Source organism: Camellia sinensis, chromosome 5 (genome assembly GCF_055761805.1).
Source record: "Camellia sinensis isolate YWXY chromosome 5, ASM5576180v1, whole genome shotgun sequence".
Classification (NCBI taxonomy): domain Eukaryota; kingdom Viridiplantae; phylum Streptophyta; class Magnoliopsida; order Ericales; family Theaceae; genus Camellia; species Camellia sinensis.
In genome coordinates, this window is record NC_138965.1 from 14,518,209 (window position 1) to 14,541,952 (window position 23,744).

At 35.6% G+C, this 23,744-nt stretch overlaps 1 protein-coding gene across 1 annotated transcript; it reads right to left on the bottom strand.

The window, feature by feature from the left end:
• Positions 1-13,153: 13,153 nt before the first annotated feature.
• XCT (XAP5 family protein) lies at positions 13,154-21,431 on the bottom strand. Its single transcript, XM_082868276.1, has 13 exons — positions 21,232-21,431; positions 20,686-20,962; positions 18,481-18,546; positions 18,310-18,374; positions 18,097-18,212; positions 15,808-15,886; positions 15,644-15,720; positions 15,498-15,559; positions 15,272-15,403; positions 14,940-14,993; positions 14,554-14,619; positions 13,687-13,761; positions 13,154-13,454 (listed from the first exon to the last, which is right to left on the bottom strand). Exons 2-13 carry the CDS (start codon positions 20,854-20,856, stop codon positions 13,404-13,406), a joined length of 1,014 nt encoding a protein of 337 aa, XP_082724402.1. The 5' UTR covers positions 20,857-20,962; positions 21,232-21,431; the 3' UTR covers positions 13,154-13,403.
• Positions 21,432-23,744: the final 2,313 nt, after the last annotated feature.

A 23,744-nucleotide genomic window follows, 5' to 3' on the forward strand; every position in this document is an offset into this window, starting at 1 on the left:
CCCCAACGTTTCGAGTGTTTTTCAATTTAAACCCTGGAGTTTCTTCTATGTTTCAATGTGAATCCTTCGTCCATATCCATTTGATTAAACTAACGGAATTTAGACAAAATTCTCAAATTCAAACACACATGTACAAACACTTGTATCTCTCTTATCTTAACTTCGTGTCGCCTCATTTTTGCGTTGTTGGATTCACCTCATTGTCTAGTTTTCATTCCACCCCTTATATGCCTTGTTCCACCTCTGTTTGTGTGCCGTTGGAACTCCAAAAGTTGGCCAAAAATAAAGGCTGTGTTTGGAGGAGCTTTTGAAATATGATTCCAACCCTTCTCCTAAATTGTCTGTTTGGATAGAGTGTTCAAAAATTAATTCCACCACAATTTTCAAAACACACTTTTGTTTCACATTTGGCAGAACTGTTTGTAAGCCAAAGCTCTCACATTTTCGTACATACGCTCAGATTGGTCTTCTCCATTCTAAAAAGGTTCACATGCCAAAGAAGAACAAAGCTAGAGATGCTTCATGGGTGACCTACAACTCTTCAATTACTCCTCCTCTCTTTGAACGAATCTCTAACCTTCAAATCCAATCAATGCCTGCGAACCGATTCCTTCCCATCCATAAATTGGCATCGACAAACTCCCACAAATCAAGTGACTGTCAATTTATGTGTTATGGTCGATTCACCCTCCGAGTAACGAAACAACGACAACAACGAGGTACAGTGTTCATAAATTTCTATCTACAAATATATATGGGTTTAGCAACTGATTCATTCTGTGCTTACTTCCAAAATGTATCTATCATAGGTCAAAGTTGTGAAGCTTTTTCTTGAATTAGAGGGCGTTCGAAGCAACACAGACCAATTAACTATACCCACTCCGTCATCAGTAACAATTATTTAACTCTTGCACCTGTGGTATGTATGTCCTTTAGTCGATCTGTTGTGGAATAATTGAGAAGTGTAATGGGTTATCTCTGATCTGGGCAAAAATTGGCTGAGCTGGTCCTCTACCAAGATATCTGGCCAGTAGTCCACCTGGACTTCTGGTCGACTGCCAACTGGGTGGTTCAGCTGCTTCTTGTTCTACAAACTACCGTGTCACAAGAACCAATTCATGATGAGCAATGATGTGGACATGGAAAACATGTTTTCCATTGCAAGGTCCATTGGCGTTACCCATATTAACGTTGCGATTGACTCGCAAAATGAGATGGCTGATTTGATTCAAGGTAATTAATTCGGTGAGACTATCTCCACAAGTCAAATGGATCCTAACATCGAACAATTATCAGGTCCCGAAACTAACGTAGATTTGTTGCCCAATTATTGTCGCCGCAGTGAGAAAATGTTGATAACAGTTGATTGGTCACACGGCATTAGTCACGTAGGCCAATGTTTTGAGGGAGGTGTTGTTGCATTCCATTTGGTTCTGTCTAAATATGCTATTGAGTGTGGGTTTGACTTCAAATTCGTGAAAAACAATTTAGTGCGGGTCACGGCTATGTACACGTTGTGAGAGCAAAAATGGTGTACATGGTTGATACATGGAAGGGTTCAAACATGCAATGGATATTTTTACTTAAAGAGGTTGAACAACTTACATAATTGTAGTGTTATGGTTCTCACTGGGAAGAATAGTAGACTCAACTCTGAATTGGTTTGCAATGTTATTGGTGATAGGTTACATGATAAGCCGCTTACACGTCCACTGATGTCGTGTTTGACCTAAAAAAGGAGTACGGACTGAATGTTAGTTACTACATAGCCTAGTTAGGTGTGGAGAAGGCAAAAGACAAAGTGTATGGTGACTATCATGTTTCATTCGATCAACTTACATGGTACATGGATGCGGTTATGTAGTACAACCTTGGGAGTTATGTCAACTTGGATTTCGAGCAGTTAACCGGCCGATATCTTACATTGACAGATTCAACCATCTCTACCCATTATTGTCTCTTGATGGCACTTTTTTGAAAGGGAGATTTAAAGGCAATTTGCTTGCAGCGACAAGAAATGATGGCAACAAAGGTACGTGTCTTATGATGATTACTTCAAAATTCCATATAGCAACGCATCACATTGCGACTAAACATTTGTCGTTAGTCCACTATAGCAGTGGGGGATCTCCAATGGCAAGATTGTTTCCAATTTAATGTTATTTTCATATCATTGTCTATGGTGCGATTTGAATTGTGAACAATTGTTAATGTGAATGTATACTTTGTTAAAAAATATTACACATCTAATGTAAAACTTGTCAAATCTGCTAGGTTTATTCCCATTAGCTTTTGCTATTGTTGACTCCGAAACGACTGCAAATTGGACTTGGTTTTTATAGCATCTGACAAACGTTGTCAATAGTGCTCGCACATTAACTTTCGTATCTAATTGTAATGTTGGGTTTCTCGAATCCTTGCCTACTGTATTCCCATATGCACACCATGCGTACTGCCTACAGCATCTCCAAGCAAATTTGAGGGACAAATTACGATGGGTTGACAACCGTGTTCGTTTTGGTTTGATGGCCAAGTTGCTTGAATGTGCATATGCTCCAACCGAGGCTTCGTTTCAACACCATTTGACCAAGCTAAAAGGATTAGGACGATCTGAAATAAATAATTTCTTAGAAGATATGCCACCAAACTATTGAGCCAACGCGTATTTCAGGTTTGTACGATACTTACATGTAATAACATTGAAAGTACCCAATATGTGATAACATTTTCATTATGTTTTCAAAATGTCAACAGGGGCAAACGGTATGGGGAAATGACCTCGAACGCTGCAGAATTGTTTAATAAATGGATACTTAATTTACCCAATCACAAGGTTGGTTGATACAATCAGAAATCAGATAATGACTATGAGGGCTGAGCGTAAATTATTGGTTACTAATTGGAATGGGTTACTTTGTCCAAAAATGAAAAGTCGTGTTAGAGAGGCGTACTCCAATGGTTGCACATGGATTGTTAGCTAGGCAAATAAAGACATATACGAGGTCCATTCATTTCCAACGGTGCTGGTAGACATTGGCAAGCGTTCATGTTCATGTTTCGAGTGGCAATTGAATGAATTCCCATGTGCACATGCGGTGGTTGCAATAAAAAATAGTGAAAGGGATTTTAGTACATGTGTTGAACAATTTTTCACCGCCGATCAGTACAAAGAAGCTTATTTCGGATACATTCAGCCAATACCAGCAGTTGACAAAACCTCATTCTCGGAAGATGACTTCATCATATATCCATCGGCAGTTAAACATCCACCGGGGCGACCGAAGAAGAATCGGATACCATCTCGAAGAGAGAAACTAAGTCAGATCAAGTGCGGTCGATGTGGCCGCATGGGCAGCCACAACCAAAAGACATGTAAAGAACCAATTTAGTAATAGACACTTAGCGGGAAAGCTTTATAATCAGTTTTGAATAGCAACATTGTATTATCGTAATAGAATGCAGCGAAACAAAATGACGACAAATTTTAATAAGTGAACATATTATCTATAAGTGATCATTCAACTGGTTTTTTCCTTCACACTACTTTCATTCATATGTTAGGTTTACATGTTTATTTATTTGTTTATACGACTATATGTTTCAAACTAGCAAAACACGTTTGGGTTGGGCGTTGCACGCTGGCCTTGTATGTGAGAAGCCATAGTTTTTGAAGTGAGGTCACGTTGGTGTTATTCTATCAGTGTGACACAGGCTATCCTGCAACCAGTTCATCAATCTTAAATTACATCATATTCTTGACAGATTAAATTGACAAAGCACAACCCCAACGTTACTGTGCAACATACATATTGAGTGAATGACAATTTCAAAACGTGAGGCATCTATAGACAAAGTGACATTTGGTAAATGAAAACTGAACCACATCTATCTAACAAAACCCGCCATCTTCAACATCCTCTCACAAGTACTAAACACTCCAATACATTCATCTTCATAATCTTTAAAATATACATGGGAAGTCAAGTTTTGTTACAACAATCCACCAACGACACGTAACTTGAATGTCCAAAGCAACAATTTCAGCAACGTAGACAACAAACGGCATATTATCAATCCTTAATCTTTTTAGTTGCATTTTCCAACTCCCTATGACAAGTACCAAACACTGTCATACATTAACCATCACAAGCTGCATATTAGAGATAGACAACCAAGATCACTTCTGACATTCACCTTCACATTCACAATCACATTAACATTTACACAACCACATTCACATTTGCATTTTCCAACTCCCTAAGACAAGTACAAAACACTGTCATACATTCACAATCACAATTTGTGTATTAGAGATAGATAACCAAGATCCATTCTGACATTCACATTCACATTCACACTCACAGTAACATTTACATTTACATTTACACAACCACATTCACATTTGCATTTTCCAACTCCCTAAGACAAGTACCAAACACTGTCATACATTCACAATCACAATCTAGGTATTAGAGATGACCAACCAACATCATTTCCGACATTCACATTCATATTCACAATCAAATTAATATTTACATTCACATTTACACAACCACATTCATATTTAGTTACCCAACATTCCTACTGACATTACTGAATAATACATAAAGCCATATTACCAAAACCAAGTGCATACAAAAAATAATGAATGAACCATTGTAACAAATTTCCAAAACAAAATGTACGAATCCTCAATCCATATTGACAATGCAACCAAAAACATCAAAAACAACCAAAATTTGTTTAACGGCAAACGTACAATACCATTCAAAGACTAATTAACCGTGAATTTATACCAAAAAAAAAACAATGATACACCCATCTACCACCATTGGAAGATTGTTCCAATTGTCAATTGGTAGCAACAAATGACCTTTTCCGGTCATTCACAAATAACTTCACCATACCAGCTCGCATCGTTTTGCAACTCTCCCCTCCCATTGACTTGTCTACATCTAGGTGATGCACAAGTTGCTTCATAATGAAGCATACTATAATTCCACAATCAACCCTATTAGAAAAATTTAAGACATTAGTAACAGCATCAAAACAGACCACATGCAATGTATGGAAACATGAATAACATACGTTGCAAAGAAACGTAACCCACACTAACGAGCCTGCTTTTTGTTGCGGACAATAATCAATCACTAAAAGTTCCTTCACCAAATCTTGTGTTTCAACTATGCCAACCTTCAGTCTCCGCTTTATGTAATCCTCAAAATATCCCTTCTACGTTATTGTCAAATTTATATTACCAAGTAATTAGTTTTGTTGTCCAAAATAAAATACAAAGACCACTGCAATTAACTAATTCACGTTTACTAACCAGCAACCACGTTTCCCAGTAATGTTTTTCTTCCCTCCCACGTCTTGGTTTCATTGAGTTGTAACACATCCAAAACCCCTCCTCAGTATCATAAACCATTAGTGTCCAATGGTTATCTAAGTGGATTGGGAATTGAATATATCTGGCTTTGAGGGCATGAGGGGCACACACGGCCAAGTACCTGTCACGTACATCTTCGCTCATATCTCTAATCATAGGCTGCACACATTCATTTTTGTGTTCATTAGCACAAACACAAAATGAGTAAAAACAATTTATCAAACACCATATCTTACCAAACATGACGTGCTGAAAATGTATGATTTTTTCTCATCCGTGGATGCAGGCGCCTTGATCTGCTGCTCGTACATTAGCATTTCTGCGTATGCATCAATTACCTACGTGCACAAATAAAACATCTATGATTTTGCTTCCCTCGTATACATTTACGTAAATTGCGTACGCATGTTAAGAAGCTTCAGAAGTTTGAAGAATAATTAGAGATACTATACTTACATTACCTCGTAACGTCAGCCCCTTAACGATTGCCCGTATGTCATTGAAAGACGCAGAATTGGAACCATTCTGCCCAGTCCAAACTTGCACTCTAACAATTAAACAAGACATTTGTTGAACACTAAATTCATGTACAAATGCAAAACGATAATAGTAAGTTTGGAAACCTACCTGTCCTCCCTCTTTCTCGTACGCTTCTTTAAGCTTGTCTTTCTCTTGCATTGATAATAACTTCCAGATCGACAAACGATTAGTCAAGTCGAACCGAGAAAATGTCCTCTCTGGCTCTTCAAGGTCATCAACCTCTATGATCTCATTATGCATTATTTGTTTATCGGCACACTCACCCACATTGACCACACCACTATCAGATGGTTTCATCAACCTCCCCAAAACTAATGGGTATTTATACTCTGGCCATTTGTGCTCCTTCCTATTTTTATTTTTAATGTTTCTCACAAACGAGTTCTGCAACGCAGTTGTTGTTCTAGTATTTTGACTTATCCAAGGCATTATATCCACATCACACACCACATGCCCAATGTCGTGGGTCAGGGTCACATAAGTATCCACCCCTCGTAACTCTGTCTTCTCATTCACATCAGATGGAGACGACGTTGACAATGACATAATGTCAAGTATGTTTGCCTCACAATGGTACATGTTTTGATTACTTTGCTTCATCTCCTGTACACCAACAGCTGCTTGGGTGTATTCATGCACTACGTACTCCTCCAACTGTTCCACAAGCTTCGCATTTTTGTCATTAACCTCATCCACTAGTTGCTTCATCCTTTCAATCTCACATTCCTTCTGGTTATTGGCCGGTGTGATTTCATGTGCTAACTTCCTACATTTTTCTTCGTATGATGCCCTCATTGTTGATAGTTGTGTCTCTAAAGCAAACATGACATCAGATTTACAATAGAATTCTGTCTCAAGCACACCAATTTTAACCAATGCTTTCTAGTATTCTTTAGACGTAGACGCACACTGACCATACTGACCATTACTATCAGCACCACCTCTGTTGACATCTCTTTTATGTTGTACATTTTGCTTTACGTTGTCCAGTCCATGGACACAAATACCATCAATTGAAACCAAAACGTGCCATCTACAATTGTCCCAGTAGTCGAGCCCATGTTCCCACCAACCCCACTGCGATACGAACATTCAGCATTTGCTACAATTTCCTTAACATCTTTCGCCTTCGTGATGATCCATTCAGAATGACTCATGTGTAGCTCTCCTACCACAACCTACAAACAAAATAAAAAATAAAAATCACATAGAAATTGCCACATCTCATATTTACGCTAACAGTACACAATTCATACTTCAACATCATGCGACTGATCGATGTCCACTGCTCTTATCTTTGTGACTAACTTGTTGATATTCCATTCCATAAACCTTGGAAATCCATCTCCATGATCAGCTTTTATCAAGTTGGTGTGCTCACATATCCAAAATTGTGTAACCATGAGTTAAAAACATAAGTTGTCAAATTTATTCGAAACAAATACACGTACCAAAGCTACCAAACAAAATCAAAATTATAATGGGGGAAAAACAAAAAACCAGAGCACTTACAAGCAGGGCAGTTACACATCCAGTAACTTTCTCAAGCTTAGAGTAAAATCCCTTAATTGACTCCATCAAAGTTGCGCAGATTGCTCCAGCCCAATCATATGCTTTCATGTTCTCTAGATCCTCAACAACTCGGACGATCTCCTATCTCACAGTCTCGCCTGAAGTGGCAAAGAATAACTTTCCACATAAGTATAAACACACTAACTTTGCAACATCCTGGTGGTCTTGACTAGTGTTCCCGATTAATGCATCCATTAACAGTTCCTTAATTGTCTTCAAGTTTATGCGTGCTATGTTGGGACACCTTCGTTGGATAAAGTTAGTCGGAAGTCTTGGCCCATATGACACATCTAAACTCTTCTTGCTACCATGGATTCCAAATATTGGTTGCATATCGATGCTCATCAACTCAATGTGTTTACCACCAATCATGAAAGTAGACTTCTCTGGAACAAATGTTTGAATGATCCTCATTACAATGTCATCGTATTTTTGGAATTCATGTTGATTTAGATCAGTTTTTTGCATTGTATCAAACAGAAACCAAAACGGTGTTTTCTGAAGATGATACAAATGCTCATCTTTCAAATTTGACGCTGCCACAAGCTTCACATTTCCAGCGATGTTGGAACGGTAGCAGAATCTTGGTTGTTTGGTCAGTGGTTGTTGAGGTTCACATTTGACCTTCTTTCCTTTTCGAACACTACTTTGCCCTATTGCGTTCACATTTCGTGACGGAGTTAGATGCCATCGTCTTTTACCAGATGTAGTCCCTTCACAGATGTTTACTTTCGCCTTGAACTCCTTTTGTGGTGTACCTTTAATTGTACCTCCTAAAAAACATGCCACAAACATTTCACATTTTGTATACAAACAAGTGGCCAGTAATAACTTATGTGAATATGTAAATTAATAGCAATATGTGACAATATAAGTTAATATGTTCTTCGTGAATATTAAAATGTAGTACGATAACATGTAGTTGTACATGTATTCAATTCAAACCCATTCACATACCCACACCCTACATTGACATTCTAATTGGATGACAATACAACATTTCAAGACCAAAACATTCTTTACGTATGCCTTAAGAACTGTTTTTACTTCATTCAATAAACGTCAAAATTAATTACAACATTTTCACATGCCATTACGCTTCACTCGTGTTAGATTAACATGCCTTTTCTGAGTAGACACCATTTAATTCACATCATTCTTTAGTATGAATGTACTTATAAATCATGTAAACATAATCCAAATGACACAATAGCGTTGTCATTCAAAAGACCACAACACTGTTGGTTCATTACAAAATATTAAAAAATGACAAATGTGGGTTTATGGGGGCTAACGTTTTCAGCCCAAAACACAACATCTAGCATAACGTGGCACATGCCATTTTATCAACCGATGTCATAATAAAAGTCATAGTGTGAAATAAGTCAATTTCCATGTAACACACCTCGAACACGAACGTGACAACATTTAAAGGACATGTACATGGGCCACTTTGTGCATGTGCCATTGTGTGAGACAATGCAACATATTCAAATTCAAACACGAACCAAATCTACCCAACACAAACCACAACCCGTAAGTGTATTATTCGACCCGCATAACACAAATTTATGATGATATGGAAATTACTCCATCAAATATTTCATACCTTAACACATAACTATACACTCGTTCACAAAAACGTCAGTAGAGTATGCAACGTGAACGTCAATAATGGGAGACATGCCAATTCACTTAATAATGTCAAAATGTAAACAAAGACTGACCAACGTGAATATTGATGAACAACAAACTACAAACACGAACACGAACGTGATAACTTAAAATGTGCAAGTGAAACCACAACCACATCCCGAGGTCATGTTATGCGCATTATTCGACTAACTGTGACAATCAACTAGCGTTGTCCTAAATATTTACTTGCACATTCACAAGTTAAACATGTAATATTCTCTCCACGAATTCCAATTGACATTATAACGAAAATTACCTTCACACAATTCACAAATTAAGAAGTAATTATGCACCCACATACACAGGCACACTTTCAAATATGACAGTGAAGTACTTGACGTAACCATGAATAATGTCACACATGCCGATGCAATAATCTGAACAAAAAAAATAAACGAAAATGTGCTACGAGAATCTTGACAACCAAACCACTACGAACACGAGCGTGACCTCTTCAAATGGTGACATGAAACCACAACCACACCCCCAAATCATGTTACTTGCATTGTTCGTCTCCATGTCACAATCTACAAACAGTGTCCCTCGAATATCTTGACACATTCACAAACCTTAAAGTACATCAAAATAGGGCATGGCACCAGCCACGTTCGACAACTTACTTTTATTTCTAAATGAAAACAACCAAATGACATCGTACCATAACGTGGCACTATACACAGTCCAACTTACATGAGCTTCCACTCACATTAAATAGTAATTTAACATTGGGTCACAATCACATTCATAAACTGTACAACACATAACACAAAGATGTGGCACCATTCACATCCAACAATTTATTTTTCAAAGTTAATGCGCAGAACCAAACGACATCGTATCACAACGAGAAACCCCAAAAAACAGTCTACCAAACACGATACTTTGCATGGTTAAAAAAAAAACAAAAACAAAAACAAATAGACCACATACCAGGCAATACAACTACGAATCAAGCACAAAACACCCATATTGGACAACCCGCCGAACCCCCATCCTACAACCCTCACATACATACTATCTTCAAATCGAAAACTATAAAATCCTTTATTCCTCACAAAACATACAACTAACATTACATATTATGACTGCAGTTAACCGAAATTATCAAAAACCCCATATTCACATAAACCCTAGTTCTGAGTTGTTAATCAAAGTCAAATGAATGAACATTGCAAAACATGGGGCAAAACCACACTTACGTTTTGGAGCCATCATTCCTCCTTGTTCACCGGAAACAATATTCGTTACCACCTTCCCGTCGAACGTGTTGGTCGAATCACGGCCCTTCTCCTGTTCGTGGTGGGTTTCGTAATTTTATCAAATGAATCAGCCGTTCACATTAGCGTAGAGCCACAAAACATATCTAATTCTTTTTGTTCCCTAAAATTTTGCTTAACTGAACCTGTAATTTCCACATATCACGTGTATTTTGAATTTCAAATTCACATCCATATGGATATGATCTATGATAACATTCAATTTCCTATACATGGTTTTCATATTATTTATGATATTAACAACTACTATTAAGGGTAAATGTGTCAACTAACTTCTCACAAGACTTATGAGAATATAAGTTTTAATTTAGAACCATATGTAACATAAGTCTCCTAAATATGACTTATAAATAATTCTCTCGTACATTTTTTTGTGTATTTATTAATTTTTTAAAATATTTTTTCACAAATAATTTACTATTTAGATACATCTAAGTAAAGTACATCTAAAAAAATAAAAATAAAAATTGCTTAAAATTTAACAAATATTCACTAAGAACAAAAAATATGAAAAATAAAAAACTTAATTTTTAGAAATTAAATTCAAAAAACTGAAACCAAACACACTGAATAAGATCTTAAAAGGCCAAACAAATAATCAAATAACAAATTACAAACAACAAAACCAAAATTGACAAAAAAATCAATTACAATAAAGGGAAAATCGCTGATGTTCTCATAGAGGTGGTTTGAAAAATTAGATTTGCATCAAATCAAGCAAAATTTGCATCAACACCCGCTGTCGTCATCAACATTATCCTCGTCGTCGTTGCTGTCTAACTCCGCAACTGTACTTCGAATACCCCCAAACGCTAGAGTTGAAGAGAAAGAACATTCAGGAAGAAAACTTGAAAGAACACGGAACCATTGTGGGTGTCGAAAATCTAAAACTTTATGACAAAATCGGAGGAAAAACACTCAAAATTCCTATTTCAAACATTAAAAAAAAACAAAAAAAAAAAACAAACAAACAAACAAACAAAAAACTCAGATCTACACTCTAGAAGTGCATATCTACATGTTAAAAGTGTAAAGGAGATCGCCAAAGTGTCGCTAGAGCTTCCCCGGAACACCACCGCAAATCTCTGGAGAGAGATGCTCTATCCTCTTTCTTCGGGCTCGTCATTAAAAATTATTAATTAACTAAATAATTTATTAATAAAATAAGTTATTTATTATGCAATTAGAAATTTAAAGAGTGAAATATAATTTTTAGAATCATAATAGGCAATTTATATTTTAAACAAATCTCAAGAAGTGTGTTTATAATTCACCCTTAAAAAAAAATTAGTACAACTTCTGTTTATATATTGTTATATATGATGCAAAAATTATTTAAATAAAATAAAAATATTGGTTATTGAGAAGCGGAAAAAGAAATATTTTTTGCTTCGGTTCAACTATCAATTTTTAACATATAATGGGTTTGTTTGATATAATTTGGGTAAATTATACCATTAATCCTTATAATTTGAGTGAAGTGTCACTTTAGTCTTTATAATTTTAATTTGAATAATTTAATCCCTACGCTTCTAATTTTGTTACAATATAATCTATTTGTCACTTATTATTAGAATTTAAAACGAAAAAAGACCATCTCTAAAACTAGAGGGATCAAAGTGAAATTGAAAACAAACTACAAAGACCACTGTAATATGTTTATTACACAAATTTTTATAATTTGTTTTGAATTTCACTTTGATCCTTTTATTTTTGCACGTGATTTTTGTCTGTTTAAAATTTTAACAATGCATAATGGTGGGATTACATTGTAATTAAATTGAAAGTGTAAGGGCTAAACTGTTCAAATTGAAACTATGATGACCAAAATGAAATTTTACTCAAACTAGAGGGAACAATGATGTAATTTACCCATATAATTTTTTCCAAATTGAAAATTGATAATCCAAATGTAAAAATTAAAAGTATCGATTCCCAATTTCTAAATAATTATTTCTTTTAACTTATTTAAATTATTTAAATTTCATAAACTATGAAATCAACCTATTGTAAATCTTTTTTTAGTACCATACAGAACTCTGGTCAACAATTCAATAGCTGTTGAAAGGATCATAAAATCATTTGTTAATCCATGTAATGAACTTTGTGGTAATATGTTAATAACTTCAGGCCAGAGATTATTTTATTTCTTAATTACAATAATAATTGATCACTAAACAGCATCAGAAATGTCATTCTCTGATTTGATCCCAAACAAATGGTTTAAAATAAGAGTCTAGCTACTCTGGTGTAATTAAACATCCAATTGCATAAGATGATCAATGAAATGATTAAAATTAAGGTGAATATAGTATTCACATTATTTACTTCGATGCTAAAAACTAAAAAAAAAAAAACCTTATTTACTTCTAATAAAAAGTAAAACTTGTCAAACCATGTGATCACCCTAGCATTATTACTCCGGGGCATTTCATTACCAAACAAAATCACCCTCAAGTTTACACAATAAATGCATAATATTTAACCACAGAAGTGTTCTTAAGCCAAGCAAGAAGCTCGGAAACGACACAATTTCAATTCTTTTGTTTTACAACTTACAAAAGAACTGTTTGAAGCACAGCACGCTGTGCAACAGGAACCCCAATCTCGGAAAACAGACTGTCATCAAACTACATACTGAGTATATTTGCGAGGAATTAAATACCAAGACAAATGAATCTTAAGGAATCACAAATCGACCCAAATTAAGGTACTGCTTTTTCATGCTATAAACTCCTGCGGAAGCTGTAATCTGAATAGAGAAATGCTACATAAATTTATAGTTGAGACTGACCACAAACAAAAGCATTTTGTAATAAAGTACATATATCTTGAGCTAGAAAGCAAAAAATGCATGAAAATACAATAATCTGCTCAAGGGCTGAAGATTCTGTCGCAATACTGTGTGATATGTTGTTGCCCTTGATTAATCAATCCCCGTGGATAGTATACCGCTCCCACTTCTTTGTTGGGTCATATATCTGCAATAATTTAAAGGAAAGAAAAAGGGGAAAACAGTGAATGTAAATCATCAGAAGCGAAAGAATTTGTTTAGGAAACACGTACAGAATTACCCATACAAAACAGGTAGCACATACTGTTGTTACCCTAGACTAGATATTGGAATTCACATTCCCATTGGCATAGTAGCTTAAAAAAGACAAGTGCACGCATGCATGCACACACACAGAGAGAGAGAGAGAGAGAGAGTACCTCCCATCTTGAAGCAGGAAAGATGTGTTTGTTCTTCTCATACCAGTGTCTCTCAACAACTTTTCCAGCATGTGACTGTAAACAAGTAGTAGCAAACAAACATGACCATTTGAGTTAATGAACCATTGAAATGTGCATGCTCAATGCAAGGACTTGGCCAGGAACATACACAAATATACATGTACATACATAATCGCACATTATTTCTTCTCAGATGGTTTCTTTATTAGTAGAGAACTACATGTAACTGATCCCACCAAAGACATTGATACTAGGTAATGGGTGATTTTCAGACATTTTGGTTATCATGTTATTTTCAAATGCTAACATTTCAAAGAACTTTCAAGAACAACTACTACTTGTACAATTAGAACGTTCTACAGTTTCATCCTTACCCTCCATGCAACAGAAATGCATTAGATCGTCAAGACTTCTCACTGGCAATTTCCCACTTGAAAGCAAAAGATTATATGCCTCTAAGCAGAGGCCCATGTAACTAGGGCCTTTGTTTGGGAACAGACTAAATTAGCTAAAAAGCCAATACAAAAAGTCAACCCATTCTCTCTATTGTTTTGCACGTCTTTTCATAAAAAACCACTAAAATAGCCAATTCCCAAACGAACCCGCAGTTAGGTGCTTGACAAGCCAAGCTTAAGTATGAAACATCAAAATTAATGCACCTAGGTGCAGAGCATTCATGAGTGTAAGCATACATAGTGTGAGATCCAATAAAACAAGAACTTAGTGAAATTCATTTGTCATCTCATACTATGAAGCAACTCTTTCTAATTATTAAAATAACAAATTGTTCCAACATATGCAGGATTCTGGCAGATAAGTATCAAAGTAACAGTAGAAACCCCATACCTCATCTTTCTCTATCGTTGCATCAGCAATTGTTCGCACATCCTCATGTACATCAAAGTGGAAAAGCTGAGAAAAACAGAAAAAAACATATCAGAACAAGCCCTAAGCCAAAAAAAAAAAAAAAAAATCAACTGACACTGGAAACTAGTAACCTGCTGTTTCTTAGGTTCCTTGCATGACAAGTGAGAAAATGAGTACGTACAAAGGGAAAAAAATACCACAAAAAAGATTTTCATTGATTGAAAGAGTCCCTTTTAATATTTCTCCCATTTTTGCACAAAATGAAATAATATTGAAGAAAACACAGCTACTGCAGTTTATTTTCTGCACTTCCACTTTGTCACTAAAATGTAGAAGAAAATTGAAGTCAGAAAGTTGAGGATTACCGGCCCACTTTTCCCCCTTGCCTTGTTAACAATCAGCTCATAGAAACTGTGTTGCTGAACTCCCATGATCACAATTGCAAAGTTAGCACACATCCAATGGGAAAAAATAGACATATAATAATCAAGGGAATTTAGGGCTAGTTTGGCATGTACTAAATAAGTCAAAAAGTCAAAAAGTCACTATCTTATTTAAGTCACATCATCTTATTTAAATCACATCACCTCTCTAACACATCACATCAAACCCAACCCAAACCCAACCCAAACCCACCAATAAGTCAAAAAGTGCACTTTTTTAGGACATCCCAAACCAACCCTTAAAATCATCTCACATGAGGAATAATAAGATCTTCTTTCACATAAAGCAGATTCTCCACTGAAGTAGTTCGAATCTCTCGAAACTCAGGTGCAAGTTGCTGCTGAACAGCCCGGAGAAATTCTCCAATGGTATCACCTTTGCGAACCTGAAAACAAAACCAGCAGAAGTGCCAAGAAAAAGGTCAAAAAAGTGAATAGAGGAGAGAGAGAACAGTCAAATACAGCAGTAGCCATAGCTACCTGGAGAACTCGCCTATGGCCTGCTCCATCCCAGTAACTATAAGTGATTTCAAGAGGTTCGTCTAAAAAAAATATAAAAAAACAGAGTCAACAAACAATTCATCCAGAGATTACATGGTAATTACAGGAATGAAATGTAGAATTACTTCGAATCTGTTCCTGCTCACGTTGCCACTGTTTTTGCAACCTTTCACGCTCAGCTTGTTCCTCTGCCTCCCTCTCACTGAAAGAGTGCTTCACACCCCCAAGGATAATGTTAAGCTGAAAACAAGATGATAGAGACAGACAGACAGAGAGACAAACACCATACCTGTCAGGCAAAAAGCTAGTTTCCACAGTAGGATCTTTGCCAAGTTTTCCACAAGCAAGCCTCTTTGGTTCTTTATTTGCTGGAAAGTGATACAGTAAACTGGCATCTTAGTATTAGGAAGAAGATGACGAGGTCCAGTGTTTTTTTTTTTTTTTCAATTGAAAAGAATGCAATACATGTACTAATCTCCTGTGCCTTAGCATACCCAGACAAAAAAATGAAACCAAACTTCAAACTCAACAATGATCAAGATTTTCTAAATTAACAAAATACAAAACTTTAGCTTTTAGTCAGTACCTATTTCAAAACAGAAACATCAACAATTAGTACTGGAGGCCTTGAGAGGAAATAAACTTAAGAAACACAAAATTGAATATGAGGCATAGACTGAGAAGCACAACGACATATTTTTAAATGGCTCAATTTATTATACAAGACCAATGAATTCTTTCCCTCTTTTCTAAGAATAGCTTTAATTTAATTCAAAGGACAAAAATTTCTGCACTTCAACTTATACAAGTTGCACAAGTACCAAATTCATGCATGCAACCCGAGTATTTAATATACATTATTACATCCAAAAGATTCTAGAGGATACCACATTCAACAATTTGGCCATAAAGTCTTGTTTTTCCAATAAGTTAAGCATCAAAATGACAAAAGTTTAGGGCGGGATGTCAAGGGATGAACAAGAAGGTTGGCCATGGACAATATGAAGAATGAATACAGTTCACAAAAGCAAGCAGTGCACTTCAAAATGATTTTATAATATCACAAATATTAACTGTGCAAGTATCTTACTAAGCTGAAGAATTGCTAGCTATGAAGCACGGGTACTCCAAAAATGGTGCTGTACAAGTACCGGGTACGTACTCAGTACGGGTACGTGTACCGGGTACGGCCAAAGGGGGTCTAGTACGTTTGGTACATTTGGGTATGGCATGGGTACGCCATGGGTACGTTTCGGGTATGCCGGGGCAAAAAATCAAATTGTAAAGAGATTCAGGGGTACCGGAGCAATTTATTTATGTTCTTTATTAAAAAAAACAAAAAATAGAGTTATTTTGTAATATTAAAAATATATACAAACTTAGGTTTATTGGGGCATCGTAATCTTCAATCTCAGTTCTTCCTTTGAAATCCTCATCCCTGCCAGCGAGTTCCTTGAGAGTGAGACGGAGAGAGCCGACTACGGGCTTGGGGGTCTCGGAGGGTTTGGAGTGAAAGATTTCGAGGGTGAGGAGGGAGTCGTGGAAAGGGAGGGAGAGGGGGAGGACGAAGTGCTCGTTCCAGAATGGTCCGGTGCTGGTGGGTTGAGTTGGGTTGATTTGCTTTGATTTGCGCTCTCTCTCTCTCTCTCTCTCTCTCTCTCTCTCTCTACAGTATAATTATAGTATCATATAATTATACATCGACTTATCCTTTTAAAGGAAAAAAAAATTATAAAAAAATAATAATAATTTAAAATTTCATTTTAATGATAAATCAAACTTTAAACTTTTAATTATTTTAATTTAAATTTTTTATTTTTAAAATGATATTAGTTATGACCATTTGGAAATTATATTTAGTTTTGTAGTTCTCTTTTTAGTTTTGATATGAAATTTTAATTTGTAGGTTGAATTTTTTAACCATAATTATAAAAATAAAAATAAAAATTATCGGTGTACCGCAACCGTACTCGTATCATATTTTTTTTAACGTATCAGCGTACCCGCACTCGTACCCGTACCGGCACCCGTGCTTCATAGATTGCTAGGCTCTACAAATTAAATTATGCCACAAATTCAGATCATAGGTCCAAATCTCTGCCTGTCCTAATGTAATCCTTACAATATGAATACAAAATAGAAATCATGGTTGTCAAATGACACATATCCAGATGACATCGTGTAGGGTGATTACCCATGTTGATAATATTGTACTCATCCCTCAAGGCTAAGTTGAGATGTTTGAAAAATTAAAAGAATGAGCCTTCTACAATCGAGCTAGCTCAAGCTTATTTAAATCTAATGACCCGAGTTCAAGCTAAGTTGTTGCAGCTCCATTTGAGCTTGAACTGAACTTGAACAGTTCAAAATGAAGCCAACATTACTCAACTCAGCTTGGCTCTTTTGCAGACCTATACATGGCACAGCCATAGTAATAGTCAAAAGTACAGCTAAAATCATAAATTCATTCAAGCTACAAAAGTCTCAACTCTAAACATATTGTGCATAATACACAGAGCTATCTTATTATTTAAATTAAACCACTTCAAGTAGGGAAGACAAAATGAAGTTGAATTACCCTCACTGTTTTCAACATCCTCTTCGCTTCCATTTTCAATATCCTCAGAAAAAGATAATCGAGGGTTCCCCCTTATCTTCCGCTTTTGCCTCTTTTGTGCTTGAAGCTCCTCCTCCCTACAGAATGTGGGGGGGGGGGGGGGGGTTGTATCAAAAACAACATAAGGACACAAAAGTACCACATAATTTATGAATGCTGTACGCTTTTACTCACTCTTGCTGAAGCTTCAGAAGTTTCTCCTTCTCTTCTTCTTCAATTTTGGTCCTGATATTGACTCTCTATGATATATATATATATAAAGGAGATGACAACACCAGCCTCAGTTAAGTACAATGGTTTAATCAGTAAACAATTAAAACTGTGTGGGTATACATTATAGATTACCTTCTCAACATATTGCTCCCTAGTAACCAGACCAACAGTTTCCTTCTTGAACGCAGTCTCTAGAATCTGAAGAACAAATTCAACAACCAAATACATCGACAATCAGAACATAATGTTAAATCTTTTACATTCTTTAAGGGGGAAAAAACAAAAAACAAAAACTAAAGAGTGTGAGAAGGGAAGAAACAAAATAAAAAAGAACTTTGCATCCTATCTCGTTTAGTATACAAGAAAAATCAACCTGTACTTCATAAAGCTTGAGAATACTTCTCACTTACAAGTGTATAACAGAGATCTTATCTAGCAGACTACATATTGTGCTTCCAATTTTGATTAATCAGACTCAATCAGCCTTTATGGCGTGTAGATCCATTGTGGATTCTCAGTGATGCAAGAATTAGTGAGAAATTACCATAGAGATGAAGGCCCTCCTAGGTGTGCAATCAAAATTAATATTTTATGAAAGCCTATGATTCAGTAGATTGAGGCTTTCTATTTGATATCATGGAGGCAATTGATTTTCTATGTCAGTTCATAAATTGGGTCAAGTATTGCATTATTTCTGTGATATTCTCAATTATGATAAATGACTATTTTCTTGGGAAAAGATAGCTACGCAAATGAACCCCATCTCCCCTTATCTTTTCCTCTTGTTTATGGAAAACTTTGCTGCTACATTTCAAGGAATGACCACTAAGAGGGCTTTTACTTATCATCCTATGTGCCAAATTCTAAAGCTACCTCAGTTAGATTTTGCAAATGATCTCTTCCTTCTTTGTAGAGCTGATAAGAAATCATTTACAGTAATAAGTAGTGCTTTTAAGGAGTTTCATAGTTTTTCTAGTTATAAACCAGATAAGCAGAGAAGTGTTGTGTTCTTCACTGGAGTGGATGCGTGTGTGAAGAAGGATACCTGAAGGCCATTTCCAAGTCAAGCACTTGGGGGACACTCTTGTTTCTAGTAGGCTTAGAGCTGAAGACGGTTTGCATCTTAAAAACATAAGTCTAAGCAAAATACAGATATGGGCAAACAAGCTGATGTCATAGGGAAGAAGCGCCCCATTGATTCAGTCTGTACTTTTCACTGTTCCAGTTTATTGGAGCTCCATTTTTATTCTGCCTCGGAAAATACTGAAAGAAATTGGAAGTATGATGAAGTCGTTCTTACTGTTAGGGCATAGTTAAATCATTATAAGGCCAAAATTACTTGGGAAGCAGTGTGTGTGCCGAAAACAGGAAGGCTGGGATTTAGAACATTGAAAGATTAAAATAAGACCACCATGCTTATGCATTTGTGGGCAACTAGCATGAAGGCAGGCGCCTTAAGGGTTAAATGGATTCACACTTATGTGATAAAGCATAATTGTTTGTGGTCTATGTCTATTCCTAGAGATGCATCTTCGTCTGTTAGGAAAATACTTAAGCTTAGAGAGATTGGGTAGACCACATATGGCAATGGACTATTAACTTTCTTTGGCTTCCCAATTGGCACCCCTTGGAGCCTTTATGTAAGAGGTTTGGGGAAGCTGTTCTGTAGTGAAAAGAATATATATCAAAAGAATATGTGAATGAGAATACTCAAATTTTGGCCCCCATCGGGTGACAATTTTGGTTCCGCCTCTGCTCATTAAGTTTTCAAGCCAATCCTTAACAATTTACTACATGGCTCGTTTACAGCCTAGCAGTTTGTGAAATATGTGTTGTGTTTATGTGTTTGTTTTGTGAAATTAAATTCAACTTGCCAAAAAAACTATCTATATATCTATCTATCTTTCTTCTATACTATTATAAAGTGAAGGCAGCAGTTGGTGTTTATGTCTCACTTTTGAAGTTTTTCCACAATACCCTATAGCAGTTACATTGGCATTTATGCCCTAAATTCAGGGTTTTCTTTTTCTTTTTCTTCTTCTTCTTCAAATCTATCAACTTTTTCATTTCAATTTTCAGATTTTGAATTTAATCATGCAGTTCACAATCTTATTTTTATGAAACAAAATGATCATATGAGTTTTTTGCACTTACAACAAAACATGATGTTACGACTCTGATTTCTAATCTATTTTTCTCAGCAAACAAACACGCAAGTAAATGAAAAAACACTAAACAAAACTAGATAGAAACCATAAGAAACCCTAGATTGGGGAACTGAGAGAAACCCTAGGAAAGAATAGAATAGAATAGAATAGGGGGTTGGGGAATGCGGACCTCGGAGGTACCCGAACCGAATTGGAGGAGACCCGGTTGGCCTTTGGTAGAAGCAGTCTTGTTCTTGAGCTCCTGAATTTTTCGCCTCTCAGCTTCTCTCTGCTTCTCCAGCCTTCGGATCCTCACTGCGTCTTGGGCCGTGCCCACGTACCCGTCTCCCATACCCGACATTGTTCTTCTTCCTTCCTTCCTTCGACTACTCTGACCAACAACGTTTGTTAGCTCTTCTTCTTCGATTGATCGAACAATCACGAACTCGCTTGGGATGTTCTTGGGACTAAGGTGAAGTTTGGGATGTTTCCAAAAAGTTAAAAAGTAAAAAGTTATTCAAAAACTTAAAAAGTTAATATTATTCATCAAAAGTCAACAATTACGGCTGCACAACTCTCAATTTAAATTTTTTCTTATAAATCAATTTTTATAATTTTTTATTACACATTTTTCAATAAAAAGTCAAAAAGTTAACCCAAACATCCATATTTTCAACCTCAATTTTTTAGTCCAAAAAGACAAAAAGTACACTTATTTAATCTTTCCAAACTTGACCTAAAATAGTTATAAGACAAAAAGAAGTGATTTTATTTTGAGAAATTACCCGCAGGTCATGTATAAATTATTTTAATCCAACAAAAATATGTTCATATTGTTTAACCCAACAATTTTTTTGACCATACTCAAAAGTCTTATACGTTTTTCTCTCTTTCTCCCTCTTTTGTTTGTCTTGTTCTTTACGTTTTTCTCTCTTTACTTTTTTTTTGTGTTTTCTTTTTCTTCTCTTTATCATGTCTGAAGATCGATAATCACACTTTTCTTATTTTTTTTCTGTTTTTAATATAGTCATCGGTAACCGACACCTACCATTAATTGGGATTCATCAGCAATCACCAATCACCGCCATCAACTAGTGACTTCATTCTCAACAATGACAAAGAAGATGAGATCTACATTAGATTTGAGTAGATTTACATAAGATTCGACTAGATCTAAACCAAAAATAGTTGCCAGAGTACAATATTCTTTCTATATCTATTCTTTCCTTCGATTTTACGATTTCTCAATTTTTCTACATTTTCTCTGCTACACACATCTATTTTTCTTTTTTAATGGAGAAAAATTTCAAGTTCTAAATAAGTTGTTTTTAAGTTTTAGTCACAAGAGGTGAAAATTGTAAAATTTTACAGTTCAGCTTTTTTGGTGCTAAAATGAATCATGCTTTAAAATTACAAAATTTTACAGTTTCATAACATTCTTTAAAACTGTGTTTCATAACATGTTTTCCAGCTTAATAGAATAATGCTTTGACACTGTAACATTTTACAGTTTCAAAGCTTACTTTTCAATTTGATCAATATTATAGATTATTTGCTTAAACTCTACAAAAATTGAAAAATAATATATACTTTTTTCCATTGTTATTTGTTGTTGTTATGTTTTTTTAACTATAATTTCTTCATTTATTTATTTCGGGCAATATTCTGAATATTCCAGTGAGTCTCCGATGATATTCTTGACATTTTTCAGTCACGTTCAGAACACTTTAGCAAACTTCTAGCGATGCTCAAAATACTCCGGTGAACTTCTAGTGATGCTCCAGCGACTTCCTGGTGACGTTGAATATTCTGGCAAGTCTTCGATGAGTCTGACGGAAGTCGTTGGATGTAGCAGCATTTTTAAAGTTATAAAAATAAAAGAGTTTTTAGTAACAGTTAAAAATATGTAGGACTAATTGGTACAAGTATTTTGATTTGGGATTAAATGGATTTTAAACTTTATGTATGAGACTTATTGGTAAGTGCCCCATCTTTTTTAGAGGCTGCTAAATGAAAAATTCTATTTCCACACACCACATTGTTTATGTGTACACACTTAATGAATTTTATTTTTATTACAAATTTATCTTTAAATAAAATGATCAAAATAGACATCCATCCACACACTTAAACATCCAAAATAGAGATCTCTGTACACATCTTTTTCTTGTAAAAGCTCTCTGTGCACATCCACTGTCCATTGCCTATGTTATTCACACTCATTCTCACACACTCCGCTATTTTTTCACTCTCCATTGCTACATTTTTCCTCTACTCTTTCTTACATTTTATTGCATACCTTCTTCCTTCATTCTTTCTCACACACTTCATTGCCTACCTTCTTTTTCCATTATTTCTGACACACTAGACTCCATTGCTAACATCTTTCCAATGTTCACTCATTAGGTTACCATTGTTTGTAAAACAAAACTTGGTGGAAGATTTGCCAAACAATTCAGAAAACCAGGAGGATATGCAAAACAATCAATGCAGCGACGAAAATGTGACTTTTTTTGCTAAGAAATTGTTTTACGTAATTTTTGTTCGTGATTACCATTCGGCAAACCAGTGCCGAATACATAAACAGTATACGAAAAACAACAATTGAATATGAATAATAGTTTCAGAAGTACAGTACCGAATTAAAAGTTAAAATTCAGAAGTACAATATTAAATGGTCTAAAGTAATTCGATTGTTGGATTCTGAATGGGTTAAAATGATTCGACAAACTGGTACCGAATGGTTGTTTTTTGTCTCTGTGTGTGCCAACTGCGAACGACTATCGAAAATAGAAAAAAAAACTAATAGATTGCATGTTATTTTATATAATGATGGGCAATACTCACTCACCTTATAAGTAATTTACGACCGGAGAATGGCTGCCGAAGATGCCTATCGATCTTCTTCAATGTCGATCTTCAATAGAGGAGGCTAGAGGCTATAGGCTACCGGAGAATGCAGATTGGAGATGGAGAGGTTAGACGATGATGCAGAGCCTGGATCATGCAGAGTGGAGGGTGGGATGTGAAGGGAGGGCTATTTTGGCTATTTTGGGAATTTGTGTGGGCTAATATGAGGGTGTGCACATATTTTTTATTAAATGGGTATATTTGGAATATGGGGTGTGTGGACTGAGATAAATACTTAAGAATCAAATTACTAAGTGTGTGGAGTGAGAAAAGATGTGTACAAAGACAATGTGATGTGTGTAAATAGAATTTCCCCTACTAAATGCCCCTACATTTCTA